We start from the raw sequence: 26,938 nt of genomic DNA, 5'->3' as shown, positions 1-26,938 counted from the left end.
GTGAAGGATTTGATTTGAATGATGTGTAAAATATGAAATAATATTCTCTTAAACGTGTAATTAAAAAGTGTAATTGTGTCACACCGGGAGTTCCAACCTTTTAACCTGTAGCTGGCTCCGAGAAACAAGGACGTACTGGGACTGAGGAGCGGAGCTCTGCGGCTGTCAGTGAAACAGAGCAGTAATGAACATCATACCCATTAAACTGACAGAAGCAGGTCAGACAGCTGATCCAGCCTAGTCATTCAATATATGAATAGCTCCTTGTCTGTGATGATGGAACACTTTTAACCTAATAAATTGAGAGCCGCTGTGCAACGCCTCTGATCCCTGCCATCCGCCACATTCCACGAAGTGCTGCCCTATTGCCATGCAAGACCTGTTCCCAATCTTTTATACATATTTCTGACACTAAATACAAAGCTGTGTTCACCAGGCAATGAAGCATTAAAAGTGGTCCATTCTCATAATGTTCAGCCTAATTTCCTGGTCTAACCTTAATTCTCTGCGCAGATTAAAGCAGGTCAGTGTGTATTTAAACTTCTGCTGAGAGGACAGTGCTGCGAGTGCACAGTTTGTCATCAACCCTCTTCCCTTTGCCGGTGCAATCAGACCACAAACAGCAGGAGTAGTTAGGAAAAGTGTGGCTTTAATGTAAACACAACATTCGATTGGCTCAGCACAAACATTCCACATGAGAGCAACCAATAAACTACCAAACAGGATGGGGTGCAGCACAAAAACATTCACAGTAAAAAAAAAATCTGGTATAATCATAATATATATATACAGTACGGTGCTTTTAAGGTGAAAATGGAGATAGGATATGGGGACTGATATGTGATAGATAAGAGTATACAGGGATGGGAAGATGAATTTCTGGGTGCACAGGTGAAAATGGAGAGCTGTACTTTTTCTCTGTGAGAAGAGAAACGTGACAGACGGAGGGGGGGATAATGGTTCCCTGTTTACTGATCAGGGGAGAAGAGGGTTGGAGAAAACCCACGGCTCCCCAGACAGATGTTGCCTCAAATGATATTGTTCTCCTCGTGCAGTCTTCTACTTCTACACAGATTCACATCGAAGGGTAAAGCACCACACAGAGAACAAGATGTCATTGGAGGGCTGCTTTCTACCCTCTGAACTGCAGACAGGTGTCGGTGTACCCCAGTTTTTCATGTCAGGAAATAAATATGTGGCACGGGATTTCAGGAGGTAGGAGGAGACATGTAGGGCATGAGGCTTAAATAAATAAATCATTCGATGATAATAATCTGTTACTTAAATAATATACGTTTGATAGTATGAGCATGATCTATGATTTCTGATCCTAATCTGTCCTTCTCAGATGGTTGGCACCGATATGATTTTATTTTGATATATCATTGGCTGATAGGCATTTCCTCACGCTACAGGAGGCCAATGGATACGGGCAGCCACTCTGAACAGAAGAATCCTCTCTTTCATCATGGTTTAAATTAAAAGAGAAAACGGAGAGTGGAAAAGACCTGCAGGCTCTCAGTCATGTGTGGGTCTGAAGGAGAGTGGAGCTTTGTCCCTTCCGAAAGTTAAAATAGCCTCCCTCCCAACCATGACCCTCAGCCACGAGTACAGCACCTCCCCAACATCATCATCATCATCATCTCCACCTTCACACACACAGCAGCTCTTCAAACGGAGCACAACAGGCTATATTCAGTACAGATATAAATGCCTCGAGACTTGCACATAAAAACGTCACATAAAGAATGGGACTATAGTCCACGCTGTGGTTAAAAATGACATTGCACACTCCTCGCATTGCATTTCTGTGTTTTGCAAAACAAGGCTCCAGCTGAACACAACCCTGGTGCTGCCTCTTCTGACCCTCCCAGTTGTTGACAAGGTCATCAACAACAACAAAAAAAAAAACGTGAAACATTCAGCTCAAAAACACATTTTTTTAAAAGACAAAACTGGGGTTGTATACTGAAATCAAAATGAGAGGAAGGGAACAAATCATGGCAATAATCCAGTGTGGTGTCTGACGGCAGCTCTTTGGGTCCATTTGGACGTGTAGAATTACATATTTATGTGTTTAAGTATCATCAAAATTATCATTATTAACACCTCATACTCTCCATGACAACCTCTGTGCTTGGCCAGGCCTCAGTATAAGCCACACCCTCTAAGGTTGTTTGCAATAATGATGTCAGTGACGGCATCAAACACTACCTGGATGTTTCCTGTGTCTGTGGCACAGGTCAGGTGACAGTAGATCTCCTTATTGGGAGAGCGGTTCTTACTCTCAAACTGAACCTGAATATATGCAGTAGCATCGTCGTAAGTATTAGCACCTGGAGACAGGAGGAGGAAACACAGAGAGAGAAGAGCAGACAGCATGAGGGACCAACGTTTGTCATCGATTCACTCATGAAGCAGCGTGGCTTGAAAATGAAACTCACCTGTGTATTCTGGAAAACAGATCGTCAGCGGTGACTTCTTAATCTTCTCACCGAACAGATCCTTCTTGTTGAGGAAGAGGATGATGGAGGTGTCGATGAAGAACTTGTTGTTACAGATGGAGTCAAAGAGCATGAGAGACTCATGCATGCGGTTCTGCAGGAAGAATAAATTTGTGGTTGGTGTTACAGTTATTAGAGGACCTGGAGTACAGTAGAACACCAGTGTTAACTATATATACTTACACCAGCAACAGTTGATTGTTAATGTGTAACTGATAATACCAAAATGATCAATGTAGTACAACTGCCACATCTAAAATCATACTCAAGTAAAAGTACAAAACTATCAGTGTCAAAATATATTTAAATACCAAAAGTAAAAGCACTCGTTCTGCAGAATGGCCCATATCAGAATAATATATATTATATTGCTGGATCATAATAAGTGATGTGTCCATCACTTTGATCCTGAAAAGGTGGGGCTACTTTATACACTGCTGGGTAGCTGCACCCATGGGTGGATCATAAGAAAATGGGCTCCTGGGCACAGACGTGCCAAAGGCCCCACCACCTCTCCTGCATATGACCAAGACACGCAGGTTTTACAGCTGTTTGTTTTGCATCTCTTGGTAAGTGTTACATATCTCTGTGGTTTTGCCTCTTTGTGGATTCTTTGTGCCTGTGGTTGTTTTGCCACCTTTTTTGTCATTTTGGGTCTTTGTAGCTTTTTACCATCTCTTTGAAGTCATTTGTGTCTCTTTATAGTCAATTTGAGTCTCTTTGTAGTTGCTTTACATCGTGTTTTAGTCATCTGTAGTTGCTCTGTGTCTCTTTGTGCTCATTTTGTGTCTGTGGTTGTTTTGAGTCTCTTTGTGGTTTCTTTCCATTTCTTTTTTGTCATTTGACTCTCTTTGTAGTTGTTTTACGTCTCTTTATAGTCACTTTAAGTCTCTTTGTTGTCACTGAGTCTCTTTATGGTTGCTTTATGTCTGTAATTTTGTGTCTGTGATTGTTTCGCCCCTTTTTGGACTTGTTTTGAGTCTCTCTGTAGTAGTTTACTTCAATTTCTTTGTTGTCATTTGTGTCTCCTTGCGGCCATTTTGACTCTTTGAAGTCGCTTTATTTCTCTTTGTTGTCATTTGTGTCTCCTTGCAGCCATTTTGACTCTTTGAAGTCGCTTTATTTCTCTTTGTTGTCATTTGTGTCTCCTTGCGGCCATTTTGACTCTCTTTGAAGTCGCTTTATTTCTCTTTGTAGTCATTTTGGGTCTATTTGTAGTTGCTTTGTGTCTTGTGGTCATTTTGTGTGTCTTTGTAGCCATCATGAGTCTCTTTGAAGATTCTGTGCATCTATTTGTAGTTGTTTTGTGTCTCTTTGTAGTTGTTTTCTGCCTGTGTTTGTTTTGCCCCCTTTTTTTGTCATTTTTGGTCTCTCTGTAGCTATTTTTCCTCCCCGTCTCTTTGAAGTCATTTGTGACTGTAGTCGTTTTGAGTCTCTTTGTAGTCATTTTGAGTCTGTAGTTGCACTGTGTCTCTTATGGTCATTTTGTGTTTGTCGTTTTGCCCCTTTTTGTAGTTTTTTTTCCCATTTCTTTGTTGTCATTTGTCTCTTTGTCATCATTTTGACTCTCTTTATAATTGCTTTATTTCTCTTTGTAGTCATTTTGAGTCTATTTGTAGTTGCTCTGTGTCTCTTTGTAGTCATTCTAAATCTGTTTTGAGTTTTATTGCATCTCTTTGTGGTTGTTTTGTGTCTCTTTGTGATCTTTCTGAGTCTCTTCCTGGTTAGTATGTGTTAATATGAGTGACATTTTGCAGGTGAAGGCTAGGAATGTCTTTGACACTTTGGGCCCCTGGGCCTGTGCCCGGTAGGCCCATTAAGTAATCCATCCATGGCTTAATCTATAATAATATATTAGAACTTATCGGTTGATCTATATTTTGTATTAATCTAAATCTATATATAAAAAAATAATTATATTATAGTTTATTGTGCTGTAGTAGTAGTAGTGGTAGCTTCTCTGTCTATCCTGAAAGAGTGTCTTTTGTTGCTCTCAGTACAACCCCAAGACATTTTTATTTATTCAGATCAAGAGTCTGCAGATAGAGTTTGTCGTACAGAAGCTCTCTAAGACAATTTGGGACTATAAATAAAATCTTATGCTCTATAACGATGTTTGAATTGACTTGAGTGGAGAGAGAAACACTGAAATCTTCAATCTTTGAACTCTATGAAGCTTAGTGAAGACACAAAGACACAAAAAATGTACTGGCTCTGTTTATCTGAAACTATCGACCTTTAAGATATATTTTTGGGGTAATTTTTGCCTTTAATTGGAAATGGAGAGAGAGAAGATTGGTTCAAAGTGAGGATATCAGGGCATCAGAAGTCCCAATCCAGAATTAAGCTGGTGATGTTGCGCTTATATCACATGTATCTTAACCACTGAAGCAACCAGGACACATTTAACATCAGCCAAAGCTCCACTGCGAATTGTGCACCAGAGGGATTCAGACTGAATTAACTGAGTCACACTTACAGTCGTTTCATCTTCATGGAGCACCTGGTCGTATCCACTCAGCGCAACGCAGAAGATAATGGCCGTCACATCTTCAAAGCAGTGGATCCACTTCTTCCTCTCTGACCTCTGACCCCCCACGTCAAACAGCCTGGGAAAAGTGCAAGAAGTCAATCCAGACACAGAGCTGTAATCCCTCACACAAAATGCCAACAAGAAAGGCCAAGTTGTGGCGAGCGGCACGTACGCTACCTGAAATGGAGGTTTTTGAAGGTAAAGTGGGTTTCGACGATACCAGTGGTCTTCACTCGGGTTCTCAGGATATCCTGCTCTGTGGGCTGGTAGTCTGCTGCCCCGATCCGGTCTAGACTGTCCAGGTAGCTGATAACGAGAGGGATAAATATCAGGAGGAATGTAGATGAGACAAGTGGAGTTTTTATTTCTTGTAGGTATTTAGCTTCACTCACTATTGAGCCGAGTCGTTGAGCTGATATTCCCGGGCACGGCTGAAACACTCCTGAGTCCCAGCATCGGCCCATACACGCTTCATAGCAGTAAGAAGCTCTGCAGAGTACGGCTCTGTGTCCTCCATACGACTGACCACATCGCACACCAGCTTAGCATCAGCCTGCACGAATAGATTTCATAAAAACAGGGAAGAAGAACAAAGTTATATCTGCGAATGTATTTCTCAGATTTCTGATTTCTTAAGAAATAGAATAGCATGTAGTCCATACGGGTTATCAACTTGGCATCTTAACCAGTGGTGTAGTGGTAGTTGAAGAGGTGGGTGATTACCAATTAGGTTACTGAGGAGGAAGAGGGTATTCTTTCCTATATATTCCAATGGCTTTATGGCTGATAGGTAGGCATACTGTAAACAGCCAGAAAAAGAGGTGGGTATACCTCATTTCACTGCTTATAACCTCCACTACACCACTGGTTTTAAAAAAAAAAACAGATATTGTGATTTATATCAGCATCATTTGTCAAGTTCCTCTGTCCAAAGAACCCACCCCTGTTTGGCAGTATCACATTTCAACCCCTAAACATGAATAAAATCCCAGTCTCTCTGCAGTCTCAGCTGGAGGCTAATTGTGAGACTAACTTTTCTATCCTTGTCTCCAAACTCGATGCCCAGTGAGTCCATGGCTCGGAGGATGGCCGCCAAGCTCTGGATGGTGTTGCTGTAGACCACTGGCTTATACTGCTTCACATCATCCCCAGAAAAGCCATCTTCATGGATAATCCTGCAGGCGCACACAGATATTAGCACAAAGACACAGGCGTGGACTAAAGAGAATAAGTCACACATATCCATATGTTCCTGCAGACCTAGATACACAATAAGATGTCCACATGTTCTGGGCAGAGCCTTTTCTTTGTGTGTGTGTGTGTGTGTGTGTGTGTGTGCCAGATGATTCTTGGCATCAACACATCTTACAGCCCTCTCCCCCTTCTTCCTACCATCTCCACATAAGATGCACCCTTAAGTGTGTCAGTGTATAATGGGAGGGGAATTGATCACATTGTCAGTCTGTGATCTGTAATTGGACAGTAATGCGATATTTAAGCCATTTATAATTTATGCCGGGCAATGGAGTGGAATCAGTCAGAGCACTAATCAATCACACCATGCAGGGCTGTGCTGTTACATCTAGTCTGACACAGTTAAACTCATGATAATCTGGTCATCATTAAATTATCCATCAGCACAGCCTCACCCTGACCTCATATACACTTAATTTACGAAATATATCGGTCAAAAGTCCCTGACACATTTAAACTAGTCTTTGGCATGTGAGGCCTACAAGCGTTTTGCACACACCGAACGTGCAAAATATAAAATAAAATGGCTCTTTAAGGGTTTCCACTCAAGATCCTGGCACATCTAACACCTAAACAGTAGTCACAACTATTTAAGAGCTGAAAGTTGATTAATCAATTAGTTTATTAACAGAAAGATTAAACTGCAACTATTTTTATTAATCGCTTTAGGCGTTTCTGTTGAACAAAAATCCCAAATATGTGCTTATCCCTGCTTTTTAAATGTAAGGACTTGATGTTTTTCTTTGTCTTAGATGATAGTACATCGAAAACCTATGAGTTTTGGACTGTTTCTCATTTATTCTTTATTTGTACACACATGAAACCGCATTAAAAAAGAAACGTGTCAAGAAACATGTCAAGAGGCGTAAAACACACTAACAAAAAAAGGAGAAAAGATATGTTTGTTGTCTGTTGGTCAGACAAAATAAGACACTTGAAGATGTTTCCTTTGCCTGTGGGAAACTAAAATGTGCATTTGTCACCATTTTCTGATATTTCATAGGCAAAGCAATTAATCGGCACATTAATTTTTAATAAAAATTAATCGTTAGTCGCCACCCTACGTTATTTAATACTGCACCTCTGCTCCTTTCCCCTGAAGGTTAATGTTTTATTTCATAAAACTGTTCATTTTTATGATGTTAGTAGAGGAGGCTGGGTAGTCGACCTCTGCTATAAAACATCTCAGGCGCTAATGAGATTATATTGGGTGAAAACCATCATCCCCTATTTGGTTTTCTCATCAAACGTCAATCACTGATCACAAAGGAGGTCAAGACAAACAGTAAAAGCTGAAACCAACAATTCCTTATTGATAAATCTATTTTCTCAGTCTATAAAGAATTTAGAAAAGCAGTTAAAAATGCTCATCACAGTCTCCCAGAGTCCAGGGTGACATCTTTAAATCTGTCATTTTGTCCAACCAGCAGTGCAAAACTCAAATATATTCAATTTAATATCACAAGATGTCAGGAAACCAGTAAATATTCACATTTATTAAAGTCAAACAGAGTGATTTTTTTTAATCTAAAATGACTTCAATGACTGAGAGGTTATCAAAATAGTTGCTGATTAATTTTTAATTTGATGGACTAATTGTTTCAGCTCTATAAAGGCTAGAGGAAGGAAGACTGTTGAAAACTTAACTGATCAATCAGTGGCTGGAAATGTGTAAAAATAGCCACCATGACATTTCAGCAGCAGTGCATCACCCTGAGTGAAGCTGCTCCTTGTTTCATTCATATAATCCAAACACCAAACCTGTTTCATTGTGTACATCTTTCCAACTATAGGAGCTAATATAAATTATACTGTAAGTTACATTTCCTGACCACTTTCAGGTTTTCTAAGGCTCAAAATGTCTTGGCCTTTCAGATTCTCACACACGCTGCGGCTGCAATGGAAGTGAAACTACATCAGGTGTAGTCTGACTCTCATTGCAGTCATAAAACTACCACAGCCAGGCCTGCATCACACAATATGAAACTACCAACCGTCACAGAAACCTGCACATCATGTTGTTGAAGCTGAGTGCACATATCACTGCAGAACATGCTGAACTTACCCTCCAATACCTAAACTCTGTGACCCATCCATCTGCTGCCCGCTTAGGCTAAAACAAACCCCTGAAAAGTCTTTGTAAACACTATTTGGGCTCAGTGTGTTGCGTTCAGGGCACAGCAGTGAGTTGTGGACGAGCAGAGACCTCAGAGAGGGTAATGAGGTGAAGGGAAGAAGAGGAAGCAGGAGGGAGGGAGGGCGCAGTCGGTGCACTGCAGGCCGGGATGCGCTGAGCAGGACGGAGGCAGAGAGAAACCCACAAGCACCGGGGGAGATGTTTCACATGACAGAGCACAGGCTACAATGAACCGTGCCTTTTTCCGCACTGAAACATCTAGAAACTTAACTAAGAGGTTTAGAAAACACAACAACAGTGATTTAAAACATCAAAGAGTGATTTAGCTTAGACAGGGGAAGGTTTAGATGCGGTTTTAGAAGCCATATTTCTGCGTAAATCCGCTTTATAGGCAAAGTACTCCCGGCGATATCGGGCACTTAAAGCCATTAAGATTAAAAGCAGAGGTATTCACTAATGGAGCTGTAGTGACCTCGATGTAATTCAACACACACATGCACGCACGCGCGCACACACAGAGGAACAACACCCACATATCCCCAGTCGCACACTCCCTGTAGTCAAGTAAAAACCTCGTTAACTACATTTCAGCACCCAGGCAGTGAACAGCACCCTGGGACGCACCGGTGCGGCCTCCGCAGCCTCACTGTCGGTCTGCAGGAGGTGCTCGAGTCACCGGCACTCCTCCGGGGCTATACGGCCTCTCGAAACATGGCGGCTCAACCTGCCTTAGCACAGATATGGGAGGCGCAATCTCGGGCCTTTTACTCCGGCTGAGTCCGAGAGGGTTAAAACAGGCAAAAAAAGAGACACTTACTTCATCTGTTTGACGATGGTGCTTTTACCGGACTCTCCGCCGCCTGTAAAGAACGGAGGAGCAGAGTGAGAGCCGGCAGTGAAATCAGTACCACGGAGAGCACCTCCGCCCCATGCAGTCCCACCACAACCACACCGAGCCGTGCCGCGCCGAGGCGCAGCAGCCCCGCGGCCGGGGAGGCTCGTGTCTTACCGAGCAGAAGCAGTTTGACGTCCTTGGCGGCGACCATCCCGTCCTCCTTCAGGTTCTTCTCGATGGCCTTGCTCCGGTCCAGAGCAGCGCGCTCCTCGGCGCTCAGTGTACATCCCATGTTTCCAGGCGAATGAGCAATCCCGTCGTCTCTCCGGTCCGCCCTGTCCCTCACCGACTCTCAATCAGTGCGTTGTCTCTCGCTCGAGCTCTCCTCCTGCGCTGTCTGCTACAGCATTAGGCCCGGATTGAGGGCAAAACAGAGCCGGGATCCCGAAACCGTCTTTTCTCCGTGTCTCTGTATGCGCCTCTCTGGCTCCGTCTCCTCTCTCACAGGGGGTTGGGGGGTGGGGTCGTTGTGCTCGAGCCTGCGGGGTTGGGGTTGTTGTTAGGTGGGGAGGGGAGGGGGGGCCTCGCGCTCCCTCTCTCTCTACAGGGCGGCGCTGATGATGATGACAGCGAGCGCGAGCGATTTCATCGTATCTTTTCACGAAGCTCAGGCAGGAGGGGCGCGAGAGGAAGAGGAGGGAAGCAGTAGGGCTGGCTGCGCGAGACTCACCTAACGCGGACAATCTCTCTTACGTCACAGCAGCCGAGCTTTAATCACGTCCTATGAAAGATTATTCAAATGAAAGAGCTGTTTAAATGGCAACTGTTGCCCTCTTGTCTCCTGGTATTAGTGGGAAATGTGCTGTCGGTGAAATTAAAACGCTCCAACACCGATATTCTCCAACTGCACGGACATTAAACAACACAGACAGGCCGAAAACACATGCAGTGTTGTGTTCAAGGAGCACAAGATAAACTCTATTTCTTTTTCTTTTTTGTTTGTTTGTCATTTAGGCTATAATTCGGATATCACATTTGAAAGAGCAGCTTTACAAAAAACTAAAACCCTGTATGGATATTATCCAGCTTTAAATATTAGCAGTAAAATGTACTTAAAGTAGGCTATCAAAAGTACAATTATTTAGGCTATATACTGTTGAGTAGCTATATTAACATGGCATTGCTTTGTATTTGTAAAAAAAAAAAAAAAAAACACTTTAATTTGAAGTTTGAATTTTCGACACAGAGCTATTATTTTAATGATGCTGTAAAGTGAGTTAATAACAGACAGTTAATTAACAGAGACAGCAAATTAGCTCAAGGACATGGCCAACTCAAAGTAGGGCCTATTATATTGAATATGTATGTGACAAATGTGGGTTGCAACTAACAATTATTTTCATTGTCATTTAATGTATCCATTATTTTCTTGATTAATCAAATAGTTGTTTGGTCTGTGAAATATCAAAAAGTGGTAAAATGTCTTGTTTTGCCCACAACCCAAAGATATTCAGTTTACTCTCACAGAGAAGTCAAGAAACCAGAAAATATTCACGTTTAAGAAGGTGGTATGAGAGAATTTTGACTTTTTTTCTTAAAAATAATTACAGCAGTTAATCAATTGTCACACTAGCTGGCAATTAATTTAATAGCTGAAGCTAATTAATTAATTATAGCAGCTTTGGTGCCAATGACAGTCTCAAGAACAGGCATTCCAATTTTCAGGGTTTGTGATGTCAGAAATCTAAGGAGCCAATCCCGTCAAATTGTGGTGTGGGGCATTCAATAACACCATGGGGATTCTAGGAGAAGCCAGATGAATATATGTATCGTAGTTAAAGGAGCTGTATGTGACATTCAGAGCAGATCTATGACTTAGAGTCTGAGCTGAGGTTGTCTGCACACAGCTCTCAACATGGAGGTGGCTGATCCAGTGGCTAGTAGCTAACAGTGCTAACAGCGCAAACAGTGCTGACAGAGCTAATGGTGTTAACTTGTGTGTTCATGTGTGTGGGGTGGGGTGGGAGGGGATTTCGTTGTTGGCGGACCAGCAACCTTTGTATTTTATAAGCTCATCATGGTTTTGTATATATTTACTTGATCTGCAAAGTAATAAATACTTACAAATATTAAATGAGTGCAGTGGAGTAAAAGGATAAAGTACAATATAATGGAAATAAATACTGTGACTGTGAAATAATAAATGTAAGGTCCACTAATGCAATGGTTCCCAACAGGTGGGTTGCGCTCCAAAAGTGGGTCACAGGTCCATTCTGAATGTACCACAAGTGACTCTCGAATGTGAATGTGGCAAGATGTTTATCTGCTGTGGAATAAGTTAATAACAGACACTTATTTAACAGAGACGGCAAACTAGCTCAACAACATGGCCAAATTTAAGTATGATGCTGTTGATATTAGTCATACTTCTACTATTATTTTACATGGTTATTATTGTCACATACATATACTATCATATATTAATATATACTTACAACATATGGTACCACGGTTACGGTTATTATTATTATATTATTACTAAAATTAATGTCGTTAGCTATTTTCATTACCGTCTTCCCTACATCTCTCTCTGTCTCAATTTCTCTCTCTGTCTTTCCTTATGTCTTATTTTGTCATATGGATTACTATACATTTATTATGTTGATTTCTTCTGTACGACATCTATTGCACATCTGTCCGTCCTGGAAGAGGGATCCCTCCTCAGTTGCTCTTCCTGAGGTTTCTACCATTTTTCCCCCCATTTAAGGGTTTTTCTTTGGGGGAGTTTTTCCTTATCCGTTGAGAGGGTCCAAAGGACAGAGGGATGTTGTCTGCTGTAAAGCCCTTTGAGGCAAAATGTGATTTGTGATATTGGGCTTTATGAATAAAATTGAATTGAATTGAAATTGAATGATGCTGAATATATTAAACTGTGAGGACCATGAACTAATGACTCAGGAGAAATCTGGACCCTGTGGCTGGATCAGTTGGGAACCACTGCACTACAGTACAGTACATGAGTGGATAATTACTCATTATTAGTACAAACATCCCATTACAAATAAAAGTCCTGCATTCAAAATCGCATATAAAACTACACAAGTAGCTTATCAGCAAAATGTTCTTGAGGGCTGAGTATCAAAAGTAAAACTGCACACAATGAAAATGTGCATATAAAATCATATAATCTACAAAGAAACTAATAACTATAGATGTCAGATAAATGTAAAGGAGCATAATGTGCAATTTGTTTAATCTAGTAGTGCAGCAGAAGTATTAAATAGCAGAAAATGGAAATAAAGTATCTGACTTTACTACAGATCATAAGTAAATATATTTAATAAAGGACAGTTTGTCTGGTGTGTGTGTTAGTATTGTTAAAGCCAGGGACACAGGTAATACTCAAAGGTCACACCAAATCTGACCAGCAACACCCAACACATCTAAGACATTATAGGCTAGCCACTAACCAAATACAAAAAGAAAAAAATGCTATATTTTAAAATGATTGAGTTAATTTTATTGCCCTTCATTGCGGTCTAAATATTGTTTCTAAGCTGCCTTTTCTACATTGCTGGGTGCCAATTATTTTTAAAAATTAAATGTAAAAATATTTAGTCTTAAGTAATCCCAGAATCAGCTTTAAAAACCCAACATGTGCAATATTTGTTACAGTCTGTAATGTAGGCTCCTCCATTATGTCATAACCCCAGAAAATTCCCAGAAATATTACAGAGGATGTAACCACAGTTTCCTGGTTACAGCAGACGTAAAGAGAGAGATGGATATATTTATCTTAACTTATAAAACCGTATATGTCCATGTTGGGGGTTGTGTGTGTACCATATAGCAGTAATAAGTGTTTGTGTGTGTGATAAAAGCTTCTAATCCACACATCACATCTGGATGGATGGTCAAGTGGAGTAAAAAGGGGGGTTGGGCTTTCACAGTGGACCTTGAATGGAAACCAGCAGAGGAGCTCAACCTGAAGAGACTCCATCCATCAGTGAATTTCCTCTTTGACAGCCAAGCTGAGATAAAACCTCCAACACAACACACACAGACACACACAAACACACACACACACACACACACACACACACTCAGCTGCAACCTCCACCTCTCTGCCCTGAAGCTTCCACAACGTGACACATGCAGGCACACACACACATTCAGCAGCAACATCAGTAATCAGCACAGTTTAATCATATGAGCATGTGCACGTGTGTGTATGAGTGACAGGGAGTGATGGTGGGGAAGGAGCGAGGATTAACACTAAATTATACCTGAGGGAATTTTGACAAAATTATGTTTTCAGTTTTAATTACACTAATGCATCAAACACAAACATGAAGACTTTGTTGTTGTTTTTTTACAACCATTTAATTTGTTTGCACCCATTTTGTAGAAAAAAAAAATCAATAACCTTTAATTGTGGCAGGTTTTATCTGTAAATTGACTTATAAAGCTGAAATAAAAGAAGTTTGAACAGTGCATTAAACTCAAGACAGTATATCTTTTAAAACAGTGATGACAGATCATTTCATCTAAATGAAAACAATAATAATTGAAAAGCAAATCAAGACTCAATTCACACAGATGTATTGAAACATACACACACACATGCACACATGCACATGCACACACACACTCAGGAATGATTTTGCATGACAGTCAATCAAGAACAAACATACTGTATATTAACAGTAGGCAGGACAAAGTCCACCGCTCCCCATGCAGAGAGGACCTGTCACCCCTCAGTTTTCACGACTCGTACACGCAGAACAAAAGCACACAGAGTTACTCTCATGGCTGTAAGTCCAGAATATTTTCAGCCAGGCTGGTGAGTTTGCAGTCCTCCAGTGCTTTGACCAGCCGGCTCAGCTTCGCCGCTCTCCCCTCCGCCTGGATGAAGCGGTTGAGCAGCTGATAGGCTTGCTCATACAGCCCTTCTCTCTCATACTCGTAGGCCAGGTTGTCTATAGCCGGACCCTTCAGAGCACGGCAGCTCTTCCCCAGGGCCCTCCCTACATGCTTCCACTGACGGCCCACTCCGTTGGAAAAGCTCTGAACATCTGCCGCTGTCAGCGTTCGGTCCTCTGACAGGCCAAAGGGTAAAGGATGAAGGAAAAGACATTAATGCAAACTGTACTTAACTGGGGTTACATAAACTATGGTTTATGAGCATATGTAGACAGTAAACATTTCCAAGAATAACTTACAGACTTGCACCTTAACCTCATCGGCACATCCACAGGACGTTTATATACATTATCCTTTGTCCAGAGGAACAGACAGTATCTTTCCCTGACTCATTAAAACAGCATTAAACACCGCCTCCACTGAAAGTTTTTAACCTTGCTGACATGTTCACATGGTGTTTTTTATACGCTACAAGAAATATCATGAGAAAAATAACCAGTTAACGCCATGGCTGAGCATTTCCCACTTCCAACTGTAGTATACCAATTATGGCTGCAACTAACAATTGCTTAAATTGTCGTTGAATCAGTCAATCGTTTTCTTGATTACTCGATTAGTTGTTTCATATATAAAATATCGGAAAATGGTAAAAATGTTGATCAGTGTTTCCCAAATCCCAAGATTAAGTCCTCAGATGACTTGGTTTGCCCACAACCCAAAGATATTCAGTTTACTATAATAAAGAAGTCAAGAAACCCCAAAATATTAAGGTGGAACGAGAGAATTGTGACCTTTTTTGTCTTAAAAAATACTCAAAGCAGTTAATTTAATCCCAGATTAGTTGGCACTTTATTTAATAGTTGACAACTTATTGATTAATCATTGCAGCTGTGGTGCCAATGACAGTCTAAAGAACAGGGATTCAGACTTCCAGGGTTTCTGATGTCACAAATCTAAGGAGCCAATCCTGTCAAATTGTTGTGTGGGGCATTCAATAACACCATAGAGAATCGAGGAGAAGCCAGGTGTAGATATGTATCATAGTTAGAGGAGCTGTATGTGACATTCAGAGCAGATCTATGATTCAGACTCTGAGCCGAGGTTGTCTGCACAAAGACAGGGGCAGCAACCACAAAAATGAATAGAGAAGCTGGGATTACAACACACACAGACAGTGTGTGATTTCTTTTTCTGCTCAGGACGCCATTACTCCACTATACCTTTAGATAGCAAATAGTGGTTTGCTTTTATATCAATGCTTTGAATGTTGCATACAGAACCTTTAACTTGTCAGAGCTGGCAATCAGGAACAAGGTTTATCTAACATTAGCAACACATCATTAGATGTTGGGCTGAGGCTCATGTTATCTATTACTGTTAACAAGTGGGGTTTGTGTGTTGATGTGCCAAGTGAAGGTGAGTACGTACGCTCGAGCGGCAGGTGAGCAACCGAGGGTCAGGGACAAATTGCATATTCATAGATCCATGTATGCTAAATAAGGCAGAGGTGCAGTTATATCTAAGCAATTTTAAGGCAGGGATTTTTTTCATAGAAAAAAACTAAATATCTGGTTTGGATAAACAGAGGTGAACATTTAACAGGTTTAATCAATGCCTGGAGTAGAAATTTAATTGTTTGAGGGAAATATGTGGCTAGCTGCCAAATGCTCCACTGTGTTCACCAGATACTCCCAAACTGTGTCTGTCTGCTGTCTGGCGTGGAGCATGTAGTTTACAGTGGGTATCAGAGGTCTTCATCTGAAAACAACGCTGACAAGAGCAGTGAAAAATAGCTAAAACAGTAAAGTTGCAGGTCATAAAACCGAAACGAGCTGAAAAATGGACATGCTCCTTAGAGCTGAATGGAGCTGAAGATCCTGTTACCCATAGTCATTTATTCCATTGTCGACACAAAAATATTGATCAGAGCAGCTTTGTGGCTGTAAATGTGTGTGAATGACTACATAAGAATCAGATATTTTTAATGAGGACAGACTGTCTCTGCCTGCTCTTTGCTGTTTGAAAACCAGCTTAGAAATTTTTGTAAATATCTCTGGTGGCACACTTCTCTACTTGGCCTTGTCCCATCAAAAGCACCAACATCAATTTACAAATCCCTGGAGAAGGAGTTAATGTGAGCTGCTGTTTTATTTTTGTCCCTCTGAAGTGGACCATATTCCTAATTTCTCTCACACTACTAGGGAGTTTGATGAGTTTCATAGATTGATGCCTGAAGCAATTACTTTAAGAAAAAGCCAACACATTTTAGTCATTGCTGCTTTCATGTGGCAGTGGCTAGACTACACAGAGTTTACACATGTGGTCACCCAGCAACTGACTGATGTTAAAAGAAATTAGTGAAATCTAGAGGTGCATAAATCTGAATCAATGAATTAATCAATATGTTTCCATTCTTATTTAAAATATGGTTTAACCACGATGAAATCAGTTTTTATCACTCAACCTGAAACCAGGTCAGCCGAGGCTGCTGGAGCCACTCAGGGAACATAAGTCCCTGATGAGGAGGCTGAATCTACATTTACATGAACTGAAATCAAATCTTTAATTAACTAAATTAGGAAATCAAATTAACTTTCAAGACATCATGGCGCCTCTTTAGTTAATGTTAATTTAACACTTCAATAAGAGGTCGACAAATTCAAATCAAGGCCGGATAGTTCACAGCTTTATTCATACACTGACAGCTGAATTCTAAATCAACATTAGAACGGTGCACAGCTTTTTCTTTCTGTCTTTTCTTTTGTATGCCTATTCCTTCTGTTTAAACCTGGTATTTCTGCATAGCTGCAGGTAAAGATTAGACTACTGTAATATTATTAGTTTTTCCACTGTTTGTAGAATTAGGATCCAGTGGTGGCTGCGTAGGATTGCTTCAAAGCCGTGTGATCCAAACATTTCCAATAACTCCAGAACATTGTCCAAGTCAAACATTAGTAAAAAAAGACAGATGTAATCAATCATTACCTGCTTCGATCCTTATTTGTTTGCATGAAGCCTTTCAAAAACATTTATACTGCTGTCAAAAATCTGTTTGCTCTCCTGCTGCTGCACACAAAGGAAGACACGCACCTGTATTAACAGGGCGGTCCAGCAGCAATCTAACAGCACCATAAATTACATTTACTCATTAAAGAAAGTTGATTTAACAAAAACAGACTCCCTTATTTAATCCGATAAATCACTTTAGTTTGATGTTTTTTTTTTAGGGTGATGATGTCATAAAATAAGACATTCAAAGCCTCATTCAAAACTTCAATAGAAACTTCAAATGTAAAAAAAGAAACTTGATACAGTCCTATTCAAATCAATGCATTTCAGATGTATTATCTGCTGGCCCTAATCTCTTTGTAAAGACTGACCATCAGTTAATATAAGATTGGATTAGAGAGTCAGCTGTCAAACAGCATTAAATTCATATACTGTCAGAAAATCTAACACAAGACAATCCATCTGCAAGTTGTATGGTGTGAAAAAGATGACATGAATTTGGTGGCTTCTCACATTTAAACCTTTTTAATGGCAGACCAACAAATCTCAGATGCTGAGGCTTCTGATGAGGACATGAACACACCGACATTAAAGAGGTTTCAAACGGACACCTCCTTCAGATTATACGACTATTAGGGCTGCATATGTAGTTGAATTAGTATTGAAATCATAATATGGCCAAGTGTGATATCCAAATTGCAATATTTTTGATAACGGTAAAGTTTTGTGGGTTTTTTTGCATACTGTGCAGCCATGTGCCCAGAAAATCTGAGGCCATAGTTCTCTGCCGGAAAACAGTGGATTGCCCCCTCCAAGTTCAAGTATCCCGGGGTCTTGTTCACAAGTGAGCGTAGAATGGAGCGTGAGATGGATCGGCGGACTGGCGCAGCGTCTGCAGTGACAATCCGTCTTGGTGAAGAGGGAACCAAGCTGGAAGGCAAAGCTTTCGATTTACTGGTTCATCTATGTCCCAACTCTCAACTATGGTTATGAGCTCTGGGTAGAGACTGAAAGAATGAGATCGCGGATACGTGTGGCTGAAATGAGTTTCCTCCGTGGGGTGGCTGGGCTCAGCCTTAGAGATAGGGTGAGGAGCTCAGAGTAGAGCGGCTGCTCCTTCGCATCGAAAGGGGTGAGTTGAGGTTGTTCAGGCATCTGATCAGGATGCCTCCTGGGTGCCTCCCGCTGGAGATGCTCTAGGCACGTCCCATTGACAGGAGGCCCCGGGGCAAACCCAGGACACACTGGAGGGATTATATATTTCGTCTGGCCTGAGAACGCCTCAGAGTCCCCCAGGAGGAGCTGGAAAGCGTTACTGGCGAGAGGGACGTCTGGAATGCTTTTGCTTAGCCTCCTGCCCCCGTGACCCGGCTTCTGATAAGCGGTTGAATATGGATGGATGGATGGATATTGTGCAGCCCCAACAACCATGTGGCAATGACGCAAAAATGATGTAAAAATAAATAACAGCTGATGCTCAGTCTCACAGATCATATAATACAGATAAGTTTCTAATTTCAACTACACTTTAACATGTTCTTGGATGAACTGAAACAAGCGGCTGTCTTGAGGAAAGGAAATCAATTCACAAATCTTATGGCATGCTTTGGAAAATGACTGGAAGTAATGTGGTGTGTACAAACTTTGTAGTAGAATTCTACAACACACAGAAATAATTGTATGATCATTTAAAGGTTACAGCATGGTTTCTTCACCATTTGTAACTGACCTGTGTGCTTCTGGTGAATCTGATAATAAAAGACACAAAGTACCTAAAAATGGAGAAAAAAACGTTTCTTTAACTGATATAAAAAAGTTTTTAAATCTCTACTGTGACCTCTTTGGGCCCAAAGTCTGTGAAGGACACACTAAACAAGACTCAAAAGTAGAAACGGTCGACTCAACTTACCAAACACTTTATTCTGAAACTTGAAGCAGTTGCTGGGGATGGGAGACTCCTCCTGTGCGAGGGGAGGAGGTTGTGGTGCAGGGCCGAGGGCCTGATTCTGCAGCTGCTCCTCCAGATGATCAATCTCTTCATCGCGCAGACGCTCCGGCTGACAAAGAATGACAAAGATCCCTTTTAATTTTTTCATTTTTGAGTATACAACCTGCCACCCACAGGACTCACAGTCACGTTTTGTATGGTTTTACTTCTCTGCTCTCGTCTGTTGTTCTCTACCTGAGCTTTGTGCATCTGGCCTGTCAAAACACCAGTAACACTGACTCTATCTTTATATTACAGACTATCAGACTACTTTATATCAGTATGGTGTGACACATTTTACCTTAATCAAAAAGGCCAATGTAGCTATTTACACCCAGGTGTATATATCTGCCTGGGCGTCCTAGCAACATCAAAATACAACGTTAACACTAACAGGTCTATTCAGCTATTCTGCTAAGATTTATGTACACAGTGTGCATTCAGCAGCTTTATACATCCTAAAATCCTTAAGTCTAACCCAGTGTTGACTCATACAGAGCTTGAACTTCAGTCTCCTGTTTGACAGTCCTGTGTTTAACCCATTCAGACTGTGTCACTCTTCTTTATTCTGCGCCACCTTTCTCTCTGGCTGTACATTTGTGATTTTCTTTTTTATTCCACTTAAATCTCAGAGAATATCAAAGATTGGCTAGTGCTAACCCTAACCGTGACCTCTTTGCCCTAACCCTAATCACCTTTGACCTTGAAGCATTGATGTGATGAGTGCTAGCCAATCACATTGCGCACTGGGATCCATAATAATACATTGTAGGGGTGGGTGGGTGTAGCCAAATAGCTGTGGTGTGACCTCTCACCCTGATGCAAGTAGAAACTCCAAATATTCTATACCAAGAGGAAATAATACATGGCATATGGCTTCAGATTTCAATTAAACTTCAGAAAGAGAATGCAAAGTGATTTTCCAAAGATTTTCTTTTGATGCTGTTATTCAAGATCTTTCTGGATCTGTTTAATTAATTTTGTTACACTTCTTTTTTTGCATCTGTGAGATGTAGCATATGGCCTCTTGCTCCCGAACTCATGGAGGCTATTGAGTGACTTTTTTCTTTGATCCATTTGGAAAAAGGTAACTGCAGCCTGGGGCATGCAGGATATGTCACTTGCAAGTGACAGGTTAGGCCAAAGCTAAACAAAATGAAGAAATCAGCTGACATGAGCACAATATGAATGAATGAAGACAAATAAAATGGCAAGTTAGTCTGTTAACACAGCTAAGTACACCCAGTATACCTGTGACAGGTGGATGTGCTGTAGGCAAAGCTCCAGCTCGTCCAGATAGAGATCCAAAATGTGTGTGCCTGCCTTGAGCTGAGTTTCCACTGTGAACTCCTGGGGAAGAGCAAGGAGCCGGCAGGCGTGTTGAGAGAGGGACTGACGCACTGCTCCAGAGCTGTAGCTCTCAAGGAACTGCTGACATGCTGCCACATCCTCAAACTTCACCTCCACCCCCAGAAAGGGGTCGGCATCGTGGACTTTAAGTATCTGATAACCAGCCAGACCTCCTGCAGAATCTGACCAAGAAAAATGTGACATAGAAGAAAACAGATCTGTGATAAACGCTTCTCTTATCTTAGTAAGTATACTAGGATTCCCTAATGGATCTTAACTGGAGTGCTCACCTATAAGTGTCAGCTTGATGACTTTGAAAACGATGAACTTTCCCTGTTCTCTGTCTTTGAAGAGAGAGAGCAGGTTGACACCAGGACAGAGTGACTGCAGAAATATGACGGCACATCCTGTCCACGGTCCATGATCCACATTCTTGTCTGCCATCCTCTGAACACATGTTGAGACACAAAGTACGTGGTTTCAGTGGTGAGCAGACAACATCAAATGTGCGGATGAAGACAACACAAGTCTACAAAGACACTAAAAGCTTAGAGTGATGAGTTAAAGCCAAAGAGGGGTCTGTGTGGTGAGTTGCTGTAAAATATCCTGTGGGAATAATTATTATCTTTAACTTTGTTTTGGAAGACCTCCTCTTCATAATATCAAACAAAACAACACTGACTGTTTACTTAGGTCATGTGTCCATAGCTCTCCCAAACATCTGTGTTAACTCTATGAAGAATCATATAACCCCCGAGAGGAAAAAACTGCATAACTTCAAAGAAGTTCAAAGTAAAGACCCTGAGGAGTTTAAAAGTAAAGTTATCAAACAGCCCGATGTAACACTGAGTTCAAAGGTCAAGAGGTTACCATCTTCTAGATCATCAGGAGGATGTTTCATTTACTTAAAAGAGAAATCAGGATGTTTTCCATCCCAATGAAATGCCTAGATTATGCTCCATTTCCTCCAGCAATGTTGTCTCGTTAGATTCTTCTCTTTGTGTATTTTAGAGCTGTAAGCGACTCAATTTTTTTTTTTAATCAAATCAGATTTGGCTGTTTAATACAAAATTTCGACCCTTCCTCCCTGCATTTTTCATAAAGACTTTTGAGCAAAACTTTATTGAACTGCAAGTTTTTGAATGGGTTGAGTTTGGCTTTCATACTGTTAACAAACTTTATCAACAAACCAAGCACAGAATACAGTGCTGCAACTAACAATTATTTTCACTGTTGATCATTTCCTCAACTGGCAGAAAATGATGAAAAATGTCTATCAGTGTTTCTTCAAGTGCAAAATGACGTCTTCAAATGTCTTGTTTTGTTCACAACCCAAAGATGTTCATTTTACTGTCATAGAGGAGGTAAGAAATCAAAAATATTTATATTTAAGAAGTTGGTATGAGAGAATTTTAATTTTTTTCCTTAGAAAATTACTCAAATTAATGAATCAATCATGAAATTGAATGGTAATTAATTTACTAGTTGTCAAATAATTGATAAATTGTTGCAGCAACAGTATACCTTTAAGGATTTTTGAGAAGGGCTATTATTACATAATACTGCAACCTTTTCATATGATGACATCATGAGACCTGAATAACATTAAAACCCACAAAGGTCAACACTGACAAAGGATTAGGGTTGAAGCAATTCACAATATTAATCGATTAAATTCAATATTTCATTGTCACGTGACAACTTAATTCATTTTCAGTAGAATAAAAATAAGAAGACAATTTTAATATGCAATTTAACAGCAGCTGATCTTTAAGTGGAGTTTTGAGGGGATGTGGTTGAGTGGTTTCTATGGGTCACACAACATGTTAGAGTGTAATCCTTAAAGTCACTGAAGTTGCCAAACATCCAGCGGTGTGGCTTCTTAAATGTGGTCATCTATTTCATCACTTTTGGCTCTGTTATATTGTGACAGGCATTTATCACCATTTTCTGACATGTTATGGACCAAATTATGAAATGAAACAAATATGTAATGACAAAATCAGTTGAGACTGTCTCAGGTTCACAACCATTACCTTGAACTGTTCATCAGATTCTGAACTTCAGACATGATGAAACATTCAATTTACTTTTCCCTTTCATCTGAGGCAGATGATACGATTTCCAATCAAAGCAAAGAGGACAAGAAATCATATAACCTTTCTAAATATAACTGCCTGTGACAGACAGAAATATGTCTCCTCCTGGAGCTAAACCCACTTCAGACCTAGTGGTCCCTGGTTGTTGTGGCCTCACTCCACTCTACCCTTTTTCACCCCAGCCTCCTTTTGAAACCCTCATTACATAAAAACATGTTTAATCTCAGCCCTCCCCTCCCCCAGTCCAGCCCCTAACTCCTGTACTCTGAATGAACCACCCAGGCCCGTTAGCTCACTCTTGGTGTTGTCTCCGTGCACGGGATGTGGATCTCTCTGCGTGGAAAGAGCATCCTCTGAGCTGGATTATATGCATGTCCTCATATTTCACTAATACACAGTATGCTTGGGGTCTACAGGAATCCTCACAACTTAGCCAGTATGTAATTATATGCTATGCTATCTACCGGTGCTGTGGAAGTATACTGTGAGATTTGTTCAACAGCTGTATGAGGATTAAGTGATCATCAGGAGCTTAAAATATATCATTTAGCTTCTGCTGCCAAAAGGCAACCTCTAGTATTCCCTGGACAGCTCGACTGACATTTAGGTGGAATAAATATTTGATTCACACAAAGATGTACTGCTGCAGATTGGCAATTTTGCCTTTTTAGTGATGACGCGAGATGGTGCTTGTTTCTCTCTGTTTTGTGTTGCTGTCTTAAGTGTTTTATAGCTTCAGATGTAAACTTAACGGACCCATTAGCTCTGTTGATTATCTTTTATTGAATCATTTAGTCACTGGAAAAATGCCTGTCATAATTCCCAATTCCCAACATGCTTGTTTTGTCATGCTATGAAACAGAGAAATGCTAAAAAATCCTCACATCTGAAAAGCAAAGCCAACAAATCTTTTGATAATAATTGACCTACATTATTAGGTCGACTAATGAACCACTAATCAATGAGTCCACTTATAGATGAATATTGACTTATAATAGACTTTCAGGGCTAATAAAAAAGTGTGCTTTACCCTATAATCTAATGATCTCCCTGCAGTTCAGAGACAAGAAAACATAAAAACAAAAAAAAGTTAACATGAAGTACCACTTTACTGTAAACCTCTGAAAACCCCAGTTGTGAAGCAACACAGTTAAAATGTGTAATTTTCTAATTAACACACCGCCTGTGGGATTGTATGCGTACTAAATATAAAAATACACATAAAGGCCCTGCACACCAACACAGACACTTACTGTAAGAATATCAAACATGGATGCCTCATGTCAGCCAGAGTTCATCACTCAAGGCAAATAAACACTAAATTTAATGAATATAGTGTTATGTTGTCAATGCACAGTATTTGTAACCCTCACAAATCCAACAAATATATGAATGTTCTGGGTTGTCCTGTAATGTAAAAACTTGCAAGTTATTAGCATAGGAATTAGGTTAGAGTTGGACGGCGGTATCAGCAGCAGCAGAGTAAAGGAAACATGACCACAGTCCTGAGGAGAGGTCTAATGAGGCAGAATACACAAAAACACGTGTGTAAGTTATGCTTTCTTAAAAGCAATTCTAGGCATCGCAGTGTGATTTGACCAACATAACATAGGAATTGTCCATTTAGTAAATAGCAAATTGACAGACAAGGTAAGTGACAACAATAAATTACAACAAGGAACCTGTATTACTTGTATAGGTGAACAGAGTGCTGAAATATTTACTTAATTAACTGTTCAACACAAAAATGATCAATCATGATTTTTTTTTTTTTTTACAGAGATGTTTCCTTACCTGAACTGCATCATATTGATGTCAGCTGAACTGTTGCATAGATTTATGTACGGAACAAGGACTATTGATTTCTTTATCTCCCCCTAGATACATGTAGGGCTGCATGATTGGTGGAAAATATGCAATGTTGTTGAATATCAGGATAATGGTGTTATGTGCGATAAATAAACAGATATTGAGGTGTACTCAGTTCTGTTTTTTTATTTGCTGCTTCCAGTATACTGCTAAAATACAACACATTGCTTGCTGTATTAACAATTAAAGCAAATTATTTTCGACATTCTTTTATTTAATAAAAGACAATATTGCGTTCATTTAACTGAACACAAAAGCCATAAAAAAAATGACAATTTCATTTTAAAATGCATCTTTCTACTTTTCTTCATTCAACCAACTCAAAAAAATCAGAGTGCAATCCCACTCTCTGAATGTTCGCACAAGATGACAACACGATGACAATAAAAAATGTTTTAAAAAGAGACATTGTGCAGCCTTATAGTTACATGTAAGGAGGGGATCTCTTCACAGCCAGTACTGACAAGAGGAACAATTACAGCGACTAATGATGCTTTCGATATAGGTCACATAGGCGTGTAAGTATAGGCTATTGTTTTGAGACTTAAAGGGGAAATACGCACATTTTCAAAAGCCATACATGTTATTCCTATGGTCTACAGCAGTCCAAAAATATAAGTAAACATGGACAACTCTCTCCCATATCCAAAACTAGAGTGCTAAAACACAATTTTGTGTTGTCATAGGGTAAAAAGTCTGGAGCTGTACCATAGACAATGAATGTGAAATATATTCTAGATGATACTGAGAGCACTTGGGGGTATGTTCTCAGTATATGGGTACATTTTCTGTTTCCAGACTGAGAAAACTACCATAGAATAAAGCTGATTTGGGTATAAAAAAAGAAATCAAACATTCTGTGTGTCTATGGAGCAGCTCCACACTTTAACCCCTATGACATCACAAGTTTTAGACTTACTTCTCTGGTTTCATGCTTTGTAAAGCATTAAATTAGTGTGTTCAGTGTCCAAAATCAACATTATTATTGCTTTTACAGTACAGTACATTAGAGATAATATTGTTACAGTAAAATACAGGTTGTACTATAATGTCAGGTGTGGTTGCTAAGCGACCCAGACGGACAGGTACACGTGATTTTCTGTAAGGGGACGTAAAGTTAGCTAGTGTCCTGCCACAAGTGTGAAACTTTTATTAGTAAACTTTACAGCAGCATCACAGGTTGATTTGCTCAAACATTGTTATGAACCCTCCGTTTAATATTCTCAACAGTTGTGTTATAAATATAAAAACATAAAAGTAGTCCGGGGGGGTAGTGTGAGAGCACAATCCGTGTTAGTAACGTAAACCTCACTTACAGCAGTAAAACGTCGGTCACGGTGCGACCAAAACCAAACTGCTTAAGTGTTAACTTTACAGCTAAACTACACGGGACCACACAGACAGAGTTTCAAACGCACCATTCCTTACATTCACTGTACAATAACTCTTCGTTAAAGTCGGTACAAACTTACCTTGAAACTTTGTATATTGTTCGATGACGCTTCCGCCTGCGGGATCACACCCACTGACACAGTAATAGCTTCCTGGCCTCCCATTGGCTGAGCAGGACTCAAAGAACGCTCTGATTGGTGGAAATCAACATGCCGTCTAGGAAAAAAAAACCATGACAGGAAGGAAGTGATTTTTTTTTTAAGTACGGATCCATATGTAGGGCAAAACATCTCGGTTATTTAACATGAACCCTTCCCTGTTATTGTTCCTTTCTAATGAATTATAACCATCAGTGTAGGTAGCCTAGGAAACTGATGAGGGTTTAAATAATAAGTAAAATAGGACAACAAGGAAGTGGCGGAGTGAGACAGACTGTTTGGTCAGTGAACAAATCAGTGGTACTTCATAGCAACTCTATGCTGTCAGTTTTAACAACCTTTACCAATATCCCATGTTTGGCCTTGTGTTTTTGTAATGTACTACTTGGAAAGTAACAAAGTGGGCTACATCTCGGGGAAATACTGTACTTTTTACCACACAGTATTTATCTGATACCTTTAATTACTAGTTATTTTGTGCATTCACAGTCTTAAAACAAAATATAGCCATAGTGTTGGGTAGTAACTACTTACTTGTAACCATAACATGATTAAATTAAAAAATAAATGTAACTGTAATCAGTTACAGAGGGGAAAAAATGTAATTAAATTACAGTTACTAATCAAAATGTTAATGATAACAAAGGGGTTACATCCAGAATATTATTTTTGGTATCAGTAAAATAAAACATTCACTCTGTTGCTTTACATAAATTCACCGTGCAGAAATGTCCTCTTTTGGTATAGACCATTTCCAGACATTTTTCACCATTGAAACATTTGCCAAAATCAAATGTACTAAGTACATTACGCTAATGAAGTAATTAGAATAGCTACATTACATATTACATTTTAATAGGGCAACTTGTAATCTGTACCCTTCTCTAT

At 40.1% G+C, this 26,938-nt stretch overlaps 2 protein-coding genes across 2 annotated transcripts; both read right to left on the bottom strand.

Annotated features, from left to right (window-relative positions):
• Window positions 1–629: 629 nt before the first annotated feature.
• On the bottom strand, window positions 630–9,841 carry gnao1b (guanine nucleotide binding protein (G protein), alpha activating activity polypeptide O, b). Its single transcript, XM_033619897.2, has 8 exons — window positions 9,438–9,841; window positions 9,246–9,288; window positions 6,071–6,212; window positions 5,430–5,590; window positions 5,215–5,343; window positions 4,984–5,113; window positions 2,445–2,598; window positions 630–2,336 (listed from the first exon to the last, which is right to left on the bottom strand). The coding sequence occupies exons 1-8, from the start codon at window positions 9,553–9,555 to the stop codon at window positions 2,149–2,151; spliced, it is 1,065 nt and encodes a 354-aa protein (XP_033475788.1). The 5' UTR covers window positions 9,556–9,841; the 3' UTR covers window positions 630–2,148.
• A 3,610-nt stretch (window positions 9,842–13,451) lies between these two features.
• On the bottom strand, window positions 13,452–26,024 carry tradd (tnfrsf1a-associated via death domain). The gene is made up of 5 exons (XM_033642346.2): window positions 25,973–26,024; window positions 20,823–20,979; window positions 20,434–20,714; window positions 19,105–19,252; window positions 13,452–14,362 (listed from the first exon to the last, which is right to left on the bottom strand). The coding sequence occupies exons 2-5, from the start codon at window positions 20,974–20,976 to the stop codon at window positions 14,070–14,072; spliced, it is 876 nt and encodes a 291-aa protein (XP_033498237.1). The 5' UTR covers window positions 20,977–20,979; window positions 25,973–26,024; the 3' UTR covers window positions 13,452–14,069.
• Between the last annotated feature and the right edge of the window lie 914 nt (window positions 26,025–26,938).

This window comes from Epinephelus lanceolatus, chromosome 2 (assembly GCF_041903045.1).
Source record: "Epinephelus lanceolatus isolate andai-2023 chromosome 2, ASM4190304v1, whole genome shotgun sequence".
Classification (NCBI taxonomy): Eukaryota; Metazoa; Chordata; class Actinopteri; order Perciformes; family Serranidae; genus Epinephelus; species Epinephelus lanceolatus.
Note: the sequence above shows the minus strand (reverse complement) of the source record. Positions and strands in the feature narration are given on the sequence as shown.